Source organism: Cupressus sempervirens, chromosome 8 (assembly GCF_028749045.1).
Source record: "Cupressus sempervirens isolate cs-2001-9-10 chromosome 8, ASM2874904v1, whole genome shotgun sequence".
Classification (NCBI taxonomy): domain Eukaryota; kingdom Viridiplantae; phylum Streptophyta; class Pinopsida; order Cupressales; family Cupressaceae; genus Cupressus; species Cupressus sempervirens.
This window is the reverse complement of record NC_143125.1, coordinates 29,295,570-29,309,867: the sequence shown is the minus strand read 5'-3', so window position 1 is coordinate 29,309,867 and position 14,298 is coordinate 29,295,570. Positions and strand designations below refer to the sequence as shown.

The 14,298-nt window shown below is 32.9% G+C and overlaps 1 protein-coding gene and 1 pseudogene across 1 annotated transcript; one reads left to right on the top strand and one right to left on the bottom strand.

The window, feature by feature from the left end:
• Positions 1-3,342: 3,342 nt before the first annotated feature.
• LOC149541419 (protein NRT1/ PTR FAMILY 8.2-like) lies at positions 3,343-7,635 on the bottom strand (annotated as a pseudogene).
• A 4,178-nt stretch (positions 7,636-11,813) lies between these two features.
• Positions 11,814-12,389, top strand: LOC149541418 (uncharacterized). The gene is made up of 2 exons (XM_089796060.1): positions 11,814-12,144; positions 12,273-12,389. The coding sequence occupies exons 1-2, from the start codon at positions 11,905-11,907 to the stop codon at positions 12,363-12,365; spliced, it is 333 nt and encodes a 110-aa protein (XP_089652186.1). The 5' UTR covers positions 11,814-11,904; the 3' UTR covers positions 12,366-12,389.
• Positions 12,390-14,298: the final 1,909 nt, after the last annotated feature.

Here is a 14,298-nt window from a genome sequence, read left to right as displayed (position 1 = left end):
TCGTTCTTATCTCTATATCTTTCGAGATTTATCTTATGTTGGCTACAAAAATGGTTTACATCATAGTTTGTGCAATCACAAACTCTTATGCTGATATCCTGAGTTACTCGGCTCCTGAAGCATTACTGATACTCAGCACATGTTGTTTCCTGGATAGCTCGGCACCTTAACAAAACTGTATCACTCGGCACTTTATGCTACTTGGCACTTATTAACACTCGGCACCTTATGTTGCTCGGCACTTGTCATTACTCGACACTTGTTATTACTCGGCACCTTATATTACTTGGCATTTGTTATTACTCAGCACTTGTTATTTCTCAGCACCTACTCTTTGCTCGGTATGTATAGTGAAAAATGGTTAAGTGTATTGACACTCAGCTGTCAAATTTATTCTTTAAACCAACACTCTAGACTTTTTAGAGACACACTTGTACCATTTGTTTAATATCCACTTGTCAAACTATAAAATAAAGAATATAAAAATATTGTCTACATTTTATTATTTAAGATTTTAAAAAAATCATTTTTTTATTAGTATAGCGGAACACTACAAGTTGTTTGAAGCACATGAACATATATATGATTTTCAAGATGTGTCTATTTTGAAAAATCATTAAAAAAGGTACTTGATAAAAATTACAAAAGATGCACTACTTCTTTTACTCACTCTTAACTATTTCTCTACCAAAAGATTTTTCAAAATTCTAAATGCAACTATATTTTTTTTTGAAGTTCATGTGAAACACTATGCTAAGTTTTGTTGATAAATAAGAATAGTTTATAAACTAAAGAAACACGATGAGAAAAAAAAACTAAACAAATGTGAATATATGGTAGCAGCGTAAACAATAAACAACAAATAGAAGAGGAGGATATATTTTATTGTTTTGCTTGCATCAAAGCATTCCAATGCCTCTCTATATATTGAGGGCTTCCAATATCCATATGTTGGCAGAAGTTCCCAAAATTCATACTAGAACTAACTCTTAACTACATTCTATGTGGCAAAAGGAAGGTTATGGGTGGAAGGAGTCCATCGTATCATATTTAACAACACTGATAAGTAATCTCATCTCTATGCAGATTTGTAGGAAATGTGGGTGAGATGTGGAGTTAAGTGTAGTTTGGGTGTAACAAATGATACGCATGGAAATAGGTCTACCAACATGAAGCCCTATGAAGATAGGAGTTGAATTTTTTTTTTGTTGTTAATGTGTCAGAAAGGAGGTCAATCGAGTAATCTGAAAGTTGCTCATAAATCAAAGGAAACCATTGTTTCAAGTCACTGTTGAAGCTATTGATTATAGACCTTAACGTATGCATATATCATTGCTTTCTAAACAATGGAAAGAAGTTTCCAAAGTGTGGATTTGTTGCCATACTAAATAGTTCTACCACTAGTTATATGAAGAAGTTGAAGCCCCTAGTCTACAAGAGATAAATATGTTGTTGTAGTCAAAGTCACTATTTGCGGCTTGTATAATTGATGAGTTTTATTCTATCAAAACTAAATCATGATCAATAAAGTAGATCATGGATTAAAGTGTTCATTGAATAAATTACAAATTGATGTGTAATCTGTGTGGAGAGGCATGTTGGGGGAATAGAGGAGAATAATAGTCCATTGCAACACAAATGAAGGAGAATGTGTTTTAGAAGAATTAAAGAACAAAAAATGATCATCAATGAAGAAAAGTTGTTAGGTTTAAGAAGAAAAAGAGAGGAGGGAAATTCTTGATTGAGATCATTGAAGTATTGGATTAGAGTCAGAAAGAAATTAACCATTTGTGTTTAAGTCCAAACAAAAATTGTGAAAGAGATTGAACTTGTGTAGATCTATTTTAGATATGTCTTATATTGCCAAAATATTGTTGAAATCAATGCAAAGATTCCCTATAGTATTGAGTAAATGTGTTTAAGTAATAGAATTACATTTTTCTACAAAGAAATTAAAAGAGATATTTTTGGAAGTTGTAGCATTTTGTTTCTAAGTTTGTGTCAGAATTGTATGAGGCCAATATAGCTTATAGAAGCTAGGACCCTTGAACATAGTAGTATCTCAATGGGAGGGTATTTATTGTATCTGAGTCATTATAAGGGATGCATGATTGGTTGTACCCAACATTTCAAAGACTTTTAGATTAACATATTGAGGACCATATAGGTGAAAAGGATTACTATAGAACTAGTGAGTACATTAGTAGGGTACCCATGTATTTTGGTAGATGGTTCACTTTTTATATGGGCTCAATAGTTCATGAAGGTACAAGAAGAAGCACAAAAATTAGTTAAGAAATCCTAGAGTGATAATCAAGATGTGTGTGCATTATAAACTAGTTTCCCCATCTTTTGAGGTTTATGATAATTTGAAACCAATTGTTAAGTTTTTTGGTCAGCAGTAACCACTAGTATGTGAGGTTTGTGGTTAGTTGAAACCACTCAAGTGCAATGTTTATGGTCAGCTAGCAACCATTTGTGTAGAGAATTTGTTGTTAGCAAGAAACCACTTGAGAAGTTCATTAGTTAGGGGTAAGCCGTGAAAACCCAAAGTGATTATGATGAGGGGAAGCAGTACATAAGATTTTGTTAACGAATTGTAAATGGGTACCTAACAAGGCTACTAGCAAAGAGACAGATTTTTTAAATTATGGGGGGGATATCTAAGCCATTTTGATAATTAATTTGGGTGTTAGAATAGTAAATTTATTATTTGTCAATGTTGTTAGCAAAGACCAACCAACTAGTCAAGAAGGTCCACCTCCAACTTAGTCTTATCTTTTTGATCAATCCAACCTTATCTCTAACTTAGAGGCCATCGTTAAACATCACAAACTAAGGGAAAAATTAAGCTCACAAAAAATAAGTCAACTTTGACTATTTAATACTTTTAGTCTAGAAATCAAGCTTAGTTTGTGATGTTTAAGCCATCTGTCATAAATATTACAACGAACTTCATGACCAACATTTATTACCTAATTGACTATACAACAAATAGATTGAAGATGTGTTCCTCAATTCTCCTTTGTGAATATCTCTTCTATTCCATGTTTTAAACATGCTTCTCATCCCGTTGGTACTTCTTGTTGGTTTCACTTGTCAGCTTTATTTCTCACTTTGGAAAATCAAAAACCTTTAGATATTATGTGGAAAAGAAATATCGCAGATTAAACAATAGAAAGATATATCTTTTCATTAGTCGGTAACTTTATAGATCAAGTACAAGACAAAAATAACATGGTTCCTATGTCTCTCTGGAGGCGGGAATAAATAACAGTTCATTCAAAAATTACAGACTACTCTATTATGGTCAATACTGATATGGAATAATTTTTCAAATTTTTATAAATGAGAACTTCTCACGTCATCTGCCCCTGGATTGGAGGAAGAACGAGAGTACCCCTGGTATTTAGCAACCAGCAGAAATATGAAAAAGTTAACCATATTTATTCCTGCCAAGACCCAGTAAAATAAATCCAGACGGCTCCTATTTAAATCATTTCTAAGCCAGCCGTTTTCCTTTCCACCTGTACAATTCTCAATGATATTTACAATTAATGTGCTCGTCCAGCTTCCAATACCAAATGCGCTTAGAAAAAGTGTCCTGCTCAAGCTCCTTGTCCCATCTGTGGCTTCGTCGAAGAAGTACTCCATTTGCCCTACGTAAGTAAACACTTCAGCACTCCCCATCAGAAAAAACTGTGGCACAAGCCACATTGCAGACATGGGCAATGTGCCTTTGCTAATATCTTCTGCCTTTTCTAGCCGCTTTTTTTCAATGATTGCTGCACAAGTCTGTAAAATTTGTATATTAGCAACAGTGATTTTTCTAGAAATATTTCAGAATTATTATAATATTGCTATTATAGTTTTTTAATTATTTCATATTTAATGGATAGTGGATTATCAGATTTCATTTTCATGAAAATGAATGGCCTACTTATTATTTATTTTATTTTAGTGATGCATATAAAAGGAATTTATTGATGTGGATTTCATCATGAGTATGTTTCACAAAAGTTAGTGAGAATGAATAGTACATTCAGTACTCATGACGTCTAAAGTATTGCATCTTCTCAAAAGATCATTTATTTCAATCCAACTCATAATCTATCAATAGAGTTTCTTCCAAGAATAATCCCACTTAATTAGCTACCATTTGTAAAACCTATGATTATATACTATTCTTTTACATGAAAGATGGGTTCTTTTTAAATACTACTTATAAGACATAAATCAATAAATTGAACTGGAAAACTACACAATTAATAACAATAATATCATAATCATAATTACTCAAAATCCAAACTAACATAAATAATAATAAAAATCATAAAACTATTTCAACTAATATAGATAGTAAAAGACAAGATGGATTAGGGTTTATACCATAGCAATGATCGAAATAAACAGGCCAAAGCCAATTCTTTGCAAGGACGTGATCCCATGTTCAACTCTCGTGACCTTCCTGAGTATGGGAACAAAGATTCGGTCATAGAAAGGAATGATAAGAATGGCACTCAGAGTGGAAAAAAGTGGTAATGAAGGTGGTGGGATGCTGAAATCGGAGGAGAGCTCTCGCCTCAATTTCTTTCCTTGGGCAACAAAATAAGTTGACAGTTGTGTGAATGAGATAGTCAAAGCAATGGTGGATGCCCACACTGGCAACACTCTCAGTAGTGACTTCAATTCTTCAACTTGTGTAACACTACACAAACTCCATCGACTCTTTTCCAGTTGTATGTAGTCATAGTCTGTGAGTATGGCTGCTTTGTCAAGAAATCTGCACCATTCCAGATACAATTAGTAAACCTACTAGCCAATAGAGTTGAATCTTTAAACATGTTGATGAAGAGGTATTCTACAATGCCCATATGAGCAATAGTTATTTAGGTTAATCATTTGGGTTTCTATTATTCAAAAGATCATCTATAACTATTTGACTTAATCACTAGAGGCTGTTAAATCATGTGGGGAATCCAGCATGGGATGCTGACCCACTATGGACAATATATAAATGAAATTCAACTTTTAAACACAAGATCAGACGCAGCAAGTTTCCACAATCCATGATCATGCTAGCATGTTTTTGAGACTGATTCTTTGAACATTCTCATTCTGATGATGAATCATAGAATATGATCTAAAATGTTGATGTTAAAGAAATGCTCGATTCTACAAACATACTAGCAAGACACAAGATCATTACAATACATTCTATTTATAAAATCATATCTTTTGAGAACATTATACCTGTACTCATGAGTTTAAGGAAGCTTTCGAACTCCTGGGATAGCAGATGCAGTGCCCATCACTTCATACAAAGTAGTATGATCAACAACCTTCATTGTCCCCTTCCTTAAAGAAGCAACTAACACCTGAGCAAATCTTGTGAAAGGACTCCCAGTAGCCTTCCTGAATCTGTAGTATGGAGCTCCGCACACAAAGACAAGTATAGAAACCAAAGTGGCTCCTACTGGAATACCAAATCCCCACACCCAGCCATACTTGTTCTCAATATACACCATCACAGTTATGCCTATCAGTTGACCCATGTTAATGCTAAAGTAAAACCAGTTGAAGAAAGAATATCTTCCTCTTCTTTCCTTGGCATCGTTTTCATCAAACTGATTTGCTCCAAAGGAGGAAACACATGGTTTGATTCCCCCTGTGCCGATTGCAATGATATACAGAGCAAAGTACAAGACTGCACTCTGAGTTTTGGAGGCTGGCTCACATTGGGCAGTGCATTCAGGTGGCCTGAAAGAGCTTATGGATGCAGTTAACAGCAGCAGAACCGTACCCTGTCAAATTTAGGGACCCACTTAGTGGATTCAAATTAACATAATTACAGCACGTTCTTCTTGTTTCTTTTGAAACATACAATTTGGCAATTTGGATTCGTTGGAAGATGTAATTTCTCCCGAATCTATTTGATCATGAGAAACAATTTCCACCATTTACCTACTATTGTGATCATGCGATCGGTTAGAACTGCACATGGAACAGTTATCTAATTCTCTCCTCCAGTTAAGCTGTAGTTAGGATGACATGCCTGGTTTAGATAAGATTGATCTGCTGTCCATACGTAGATATAACTGGTTCAACTGTAGTTAACAATGTTGCATGCATATACTCAGATTTGTATGCAAACGGATGTCTATTTGTCCAAGTCCAGGTAGAAGTCTATGAACTCTAGAAACTTCCATAAATGGAGAGAAAATCTCCATAAATAAATGTAATTAGAAATCTGATTCGTAGTAGAATAAAAGAATTTATTCTCTGCTGTAGCAGAGCTGTGCCAAAATAATTATTTGTATATTTTGTGTTTAAGATATGAAGTATGTATTTGCTCTGTTCTGTCTTGTACTCCTCTGTTTCAGTTCTATCATTGAGATGGTTCCAGAAATACACCCCAGTAGATGTTTATTAAAACAACCTGATGAGGTTATGTTTCGACCAGATGCATCTAATCTCTCATTCACGACGAATACAATAAAACAGATTGTTCTTATTCAATATTATGTGGGTATTACTTTAAAAATATCATTGATTTCAATATATAGTTGGCGAGAACTATTGTTTACCACAGCATAGATGGCAGAGAAGACGAAAATGGTTTTGAAATGTCCCAAGTATGCATCAGCAGCGAAGGCTCCGAGAAATGTAAAGACAAAGGAAGCAGCTATCCAGTTGGTTACAAAATTAGCAGCATGGGCTCTGCTCTCATTCATCTCATATACCAAGTAGGAGACCACGTTGACTGTAATAGAATAGAATGCAAGCCTCTCCGCCACCTTGTTCGCTGCAAAAATATTATACAAATTTTATCTATCAACTCATAAATGCTAGATATGTGGCGGTTAATCCCACAACACATTCGAAGTACTATGGAAGATTTGAACGTGGGTTAATGCATAAGAGCTCAGTTTATACTCATCATTTATATAAATATTTAACTTTTGGAATATAAAGAAACAGCAGCAAGCACATAAAAAACAGAGAGAAATAAAACGATCAGTGACCATTGAATTTCATGTTGTCAACAACACAGACTAGTAGATATCTCAGTTAGAAAGAAAAAGGAAAATTGGTTGTTATGTGATTCTTCTTACAGATTATATAAATAAACTAGAAACCAGAAAGAAAAATTGTCAGTAAACATTGAATTTCACATTGCTAACAACACTGGCTAGATCTTCTCAGTCAGTAAAACAAAAGGAAAATGAATTGTTATATGATTCTTCGGTGAAGTCAAATGGTTGACAAAAGAGACAGAAGATACCAAATCTTACAAATTGTATAAATCAAGGCATGGCAGCATGTAGAGCAATTATCTTCTTTTAATAGAAAACTACTTATCTGGACCCAGGTGAAAGTAGAAAATATGAAGTATACCTAAAAGGAAATATGACGCTTTCCATCTCCCCGTTTTCTTCATGTCAGCCACTTTCCCATGAAAGTCATATGACATATCTGGAGCATGATTAAAACATCCTTCATCTTTTCTCTCCTGCAATTAATTCCAAAGTAAAATGAGACATGACAAAATACAATTGTATGAAACTTACGTTCCTTCTTTCATACCTGACTAGATAAAAAATCATCTGTACTCTCAACAGGTTGATTTCCCATCGCTTGCATTGCCTCCTGCAATATTAGTTGGCTGAACTTGGTTGTAGACTTGTAGCATCTGCAGAACAGTTTCAACTAATAGAGGAGATAATAAAATATAGAGAGTTTCAGCCGGCGAAGGCAATGGACAAAATTTTTTTGTCAGGGAATAGTTTTCAGACGTCGATTTCAACTGGTGTTTTGGTGTTTCCTCTCCCATATACACATCCTCCCTCTCTTCAATTTTTTCTTCCTATTTTTTTTTTTTTTTTTTTCAATATCAATCTTTTTATCTTTCTATCTCTCTTTTATCTTCATATTATTCATTTCAAAGTGGAGAATGATCAGTGTTATAAAAATATATATTTATTCTATATAATAAAATTCAATAATTAAACTTTGAAACTAAATTAAAACTACAAACAAATAGATACACTATTGAATTAATAAAATCACTTCTTTAATCATTTTTAAACAATAACAATGTAACCTATACCTATTATAAGATCAAATCAATTTATTATAACAAATGTAAATTCAAATTCATAAGATTCATATGTTTCTCCTTAAATGTTCATTATTCTAATTATTTACCCAAATAAAATAATGACTACATTCAAAATAAAATTCATAAGCTTATAATAAGCTTGATATTTTTATATATTATTATTTTTAATTATTATCTAATTTTATGTTTCTTTTCAAACATGAGAACTTTATATTATTTTTTTTAATTTATATTAATTAAGAATTATTATATTTTTAAAATAAAAAATTAAAATGAATTAGTTTTGAATTAAGGTTATGATATTATTTTGTAAAAAAAAGGTGACAAACTTGGATTACGTTTTAGTAACAGCAAAGTTACATTTGAAGGAATTTCAATTCTCCTCAATTGTTAGGGTGAAAATGTGCAGGTAGTTCAAAAATTTCTTAAGAGTTTAAACTGTAGAACTCGTTTTATAATAAATTATAATAAGAAAAAATAAAATATAAGAACAAAAATAATGAAACACAAAGAAAATAAAAACTAAAAACTAAAATAATGAAGCAGCGATATAAAGCGATATATGGAACTGGAAGAGGAACTGTTGCATCCGTCACTGCTACACCCTAAAAAAGGGATTTTGTTTATTTTCAGTGACACGTAGCTGTCAGCTGGTAAAAGTGTACATTGTTTTCCACAAATAAGCAACCAATATTGGTGTAGCTTATGCACACAACAGTTTCCACAAATAAAGGAGATTTTCAAGAAAAATATATATTCATTCAGCCGGCCAATGCTGTGTACAAAAGAATCATTTACACCATAGTTTTCAGACGTCGATTTCATGTAGTATTTTGGGCCGATTTAGATGAATTGTGCAGACCAGAGAAAAATAATTATAAAATTGCAGAGGATGTCATAGTGTCCATTTACGTTGCCAACCGTGACAAATGTCTTAAATCTATATTTACATAAATAAATAAATGTTTTGACTTTTTTGTTCTGAATTTTTAACAACATTTTGATAGCTTGTATGTTGTATAAGTCTTGTGTTTTACTTCTTTATAAGTGTTTTCCATCACCTTCAAATCTTTATGTAATATAAATTACTAAGTATTGACTTTTTAACCTTTTATTTATAACAACGTAAACTTGTTTTTTTAAAGTGTTTTCAATCAATTTCAAACCTATGTATAATATGAATAACTAAACGTTATGTTTCTTGTTAAGTGTTTTCAATCACTTTCAAACCTCTATATAATGTCAATAAAGAAGTGTTGACTTTCTTTATCTTTTATTTTTTAATAATATTAAAGTGTTTTGATATCTTGTGTGTTATATCTATTATCATATCAATTTCAAGCAATTGTTTTATTTCTCTTTTAAATAAATTTCTCATTTATATTAATTGTTTATTTTTTCAATTTATATTTAATTTATTAATTTATAAAAATAATAATGAATAATCATTATCTTTTTGGTGTGTATTGAAAATCTTTAGATTGTTATGATAACTAAATTAATTTAGAATTAAATTAGACGAGGGTAAGCCATAAAAATCAAAAGCGATTATGATGAGGGGAAGTCATATCAAAAAATTGATAAGTGATTGTAAATGGGTACCTTAGAAAGCTTCAAGCAAAGACCTAATGGTTCTAAATTATGGGTAAGGGGATGAAGGGTGTATCTTTAAGATAATTTGATAATTAATTTATGGGGGTGTTAAAACAAATTGATCATGTTCAAATGGTTGAAACAGATCAAACATTGTATAACCATCCATTGCCAACCTAGCTGCTTCAAACCATCATCATCCATTTGCATAATTCATGTTCTCATTATCTCACTAAACCACCATTAAAGCTACAACTAACTCTTATGTATGCTACTTGTAACATTAATGATGTAGTCTTCTATAAATTACATGCTAAGGGCCTATGTTTGACAAAGTGCACTGTCATGGAGTTTCTCCTTTTTGCCATAGTATTTAACTTGGTATCAAAGATATGGTGAGAAGTAGTGAGCACTATCTAGTAAGTATGCAAAGATGAGAAAAATAGATGTGAAGCACTCAAGTTTTGTGAAGAATTCTACTACATTTGTGCTCATGAGATGATAAATCTCATCCATGAAGTGTAAGCTATAAGATCTTGAGGGAGCATTCATATAATTGTCATAAGTAATCAACTAGTTTTTTGTGAAAGTGCTTGCAAAATTATGTGGTCTATTGTAGGTGATACAATGTTGCAAACAAGACAAAGTGGAGCCACAATTGAAGAGAGGGGAGATTCGAATAAATTTCTCAAAAGAGGTTGTTGATCATGCTAGTCAAACAATGTGAAAGCTAATTTTTGGCACATAGGTGAAAGGATTTCATTGGTTAAAATCACTGCTGAGGTTGTTGACATCAATCTCATCATATGTGGAGATGGATACTTTAGAAAATAGAAAGAATAAATGATAGTTTTTTGTGATTTGGGGAGTTGTAGGGTCTAACTTAATTGAGCTAGCAAAGTTGATTACTAATTGAGACTAGAAAAAATTGTGTGAAGGAGATTAGCTAGGATAATGGCGTTTAGTTATCTAAAGGATTATGTTGTTATTAATAAAAAAATATGATGACTAGCAATTAAAGAGGAACTTTCAATCAAACAAGAATCTAGTGACTAGCAACTTGTGAGTTTTTGGCTTGATCCTAGGGGTATGAATGGATTGTGCGTGTCTCTAAAGTTATCTATTAATGTAGGAGTTAATTGTAATGGCATCAGGTGCAAAGTATTTGTGTTGGTGATGAAAGAATTTATCCATCAAAATGTGAAGGTTTTATTGTTATCAAAAGTGGTCATGTAATTTAAGAAGAGATTTAGATGATATGCTTTAGAAGATTGGTGATTTGATCTTGTCAATTTTTTTATAGTATCTATCTGTTTACTAAAAATGTGTCAATCCCTAATAATGTGGTAAAAAAATGTAAGATTAATTCAATGGTAGTTATTAATGGGCATATGTATTTTGGGAAAATATTTGAGTTCAAGTCACCTTTCTTGAAAGGCAAAACTTAAAAATATATCATGCCAAAGTTATTGTAATGGGTGCATTAATGATTGTACCTGATGCTAGAGTAAATAAATAAATAATTATTAATTATTTATTCTATTACGTAAGCTTACTTAGGTTAATGCATTTATTTAATATTTAATATTTAATGCATGTAGTGATGAGTTGTTGACAACATGGGAGTTTGTTCCCTTCTAGCATTTTCCACCTTTTTGTGGAAGTGTGCTTAGTTGTCAACCTTATCTTCTACCACCTTCCAACTTATTCTACAAGCTTCCATGAGGCCTTTATATTCAGGTTCTCTCATTGTATTTTCTCAACTCATTTTCATTGTAAATACAATTTTATTGTTTTGCATTATTTCTCTCTCATATCCATTTAGGGTTTTTCCAAGCTCCACCTCCTCCTTCTTGATTTCCCTTCAACAGGTTATTTGCATGCAGGTGACCTTGGTGAGCTATGGAGTTGGATTTCATCAACTCCTACATAGTATCAGAGCCTCCCTACTGCTGCTTTGTTGAAGGTTTTTTTGAAGTTGTGATTTGGAGACACAAACCCTGGTTTGTTTGTGCATTTTTCTTCAATCTGGGGGAAGAGCATTCACTACTACATACAACAGCATTAAAGACGATAGTTAAAGACAAAATATAAATAATGTCTTTAACATATTTTTTATATTTAAATAATTTTTTTATTTTTTAATTGTTTTAAATAAAGACAATAGGTAAAGTGAGAGTTTTCCTAATATGACTGATCGTTATCTTTCCAAAACTCTGGGCACTCGACTCAGTTTCGGCGTTGTCAAAAGGGCTTCATCGACATTCCGAACAGGGGATCAGGAGCTCTTCGCACAGAGGCTAGAGGACGGGATGGATATGGCTGCAACTCAAGACGAGTTATGCGTGATTTATGTCACGTTTTGTATTCTCATCTATCATGCCCTAGTCATCGGCGTCTTCAATGGGAACGATCTACACAATAAACATGTATTTAAAAACCCTAAAGATCTCTTGTTTGTTTAATATATTGGGCTCGTTTTCCTCTCTATTTGCATTAGAGTTTTCTGGTTTGTAATTAATCTGCACTTCTGGATTTTGGGTTTTCAATCTAACAGAAAAAGAACGTGTGGGCTGGAAATCATCGACTGCTCAGAGCCTGGACGATCTCAAATGCAATTTTTTGGCTCAAACGCATTTTGTTGAGGTAAGACACAGCTAGTTTTCATGGCTACTTAAACTCTTAAGTTGGTTTTTTAAATTTTTATGCCCTGTCGTAGGCTATCCTGACCATTCAGTGTTTTCATTAACATTGTATTTTTTACATTGTTTTTCCCTTTGTGACATGGTCTGTTACCTTTTAACTCTGAACGCCATGGATCCTCCTACGGGTTTGGACTCTTCAAGAATTTTCGTGTGGAAGCTTATCTTGTTCTTATGATCTCACATGTTGGCTTCCACATTTCATATTGATCCCAAGCCAAGGAAAGGGAAGGTGATGTTTCCCTATTCATGACATGGATCACTCACTGGTTCATTTTCAGATTCTAGTAGGCTAGCAAGAGGGGTAAGGCCTCAGGCTCCTCAGCTGTGGTAGAGCAAGATCAGGTGCATCTAGCAAGAGAGGATATTTTGCTAATGGGGGATCGAGAAAGGTCATCTAGAGGTTTTGTTATCTAAAGGAGAGTGCCTATGGCTTCATTAGGTGAAGTTATTCCAAATTTATCCTGTAGTGAAATGGTTCCAAGTGGGTCATGTGGGTTTGTGTTATTTCTTCTATAGTTTGATGGATTGTTGTTTTTCTAATCACACGTTGGCCTAGTAGGGTAGTGATCATGATGTAAAACCAAAAGTTAACTTGTAATCAGAGTGTTTAGGTTCTTAAGAGGTTATGTTTCCAACATGATCAGACCTTCTATGGTAGTCAACCTCTTATAATATTTTTTAAATTAACAGAATTACTATCATTACCAATCAAAAGAAATATTAATAACCAAAATAATTGTAGTTTGTATTGAAATTGTCATATTTTCTATAACTAGTTTTTATAAAATACTTCAAATCATAAATAACCTCATTATTAAAAATATTTTAATTTCCAAATAGCTAAATGATAACAGAATCCTCATAATAATAATAATAATTAAGCAATATTTTGCATAAACTTTTTTGACAAATTTAAAGTGAAAAATTAATTAGCCGATAGGCTTTCCTTCTGGAGTTACCTCTAGCTAGAAGTTGTCTCACATCAGATTTTTTTTTATCAAAAAATGGTTTCCAACTAAAAGAAAATGGTTTTCAAGACATTAACATCTAATATGTGCAGAAGTGAAATACAACAATTATTGTCATCGATTCTTAGAACTACTTTAAATAAAGGTCACAAATTTGAAATCTCCTATCATGCGCCATATCTATTTAGTGAGACTGGCTAGTTGGACTACAACCTACAAAATTTGTCATGCTTCATGCCTTCAAATGTGCTCAATCCCTTCCTTTTTTTGATGAAATCAATTTCTACTCAAATAATATCTCTCTCATAGCATAACTTTTATTTCTATTAATTGAATCTCAGGGATTTGGCATCGATGTAAAAATGTTTTTGAAGTCATGGTAAGGTAATTGAAAGTGGATGTGAAATAAATCAATTTCTGGACTTCATATGCAAGGAGAAGAAAAATTTCCATTGTGAGAAAAGGTTTGGTTTTAGCATTTTCATCACTGTTCTCTTCTATGGATTGTTTATAGAGAACTCCATGAATTTGCAAAGGCGACATATGAATGGTTGCCCAAGGCCCATATTGGCTCCCTATCTAAATTGGCTCCTCCTTTGGACGAAATATTTGTTACTGATGCAAATCGCTCTAGAAAGGGTCCTCGATGACAAAAAGAAAGAAGAAAATGGTAGGGCTTCTCTCCATCTTTCTCTTGGTTTAGTCATTGTTTCGGGTCCCTCTGGAGGATTCTATGTAGCCTTTCATCACTTCCATACCCATTTGTGGGTTCCCACACTACCATCTCTTCCCATGAATATCATCAGGTATATGTCCTGAATCAAGGAGTTTTAGCAATGCTAGGATTGGAGCAGTTCTGTCTCAGTAGAAGGGTGAATGCATGGGACGATAGGACTTTAAATGTAATAGG

Excerpts from the sequence above, each read along its gene's own strand:
- LOC149541418 (XM_089796060.1), top strand. The coding sequence starts at position 11,905 with ATGACTGATCGTTATCTTTCCAAAACTCTGGGCACTCGACTCAGTTTC. Across the intron at positions 12,145-12,272 it reads ACGATCTACACAATAAACAT|AAAAAGAACGTGTGGGCTGG; the intron begins GTATTTAAAAAC and ends TCAATCTAACAG.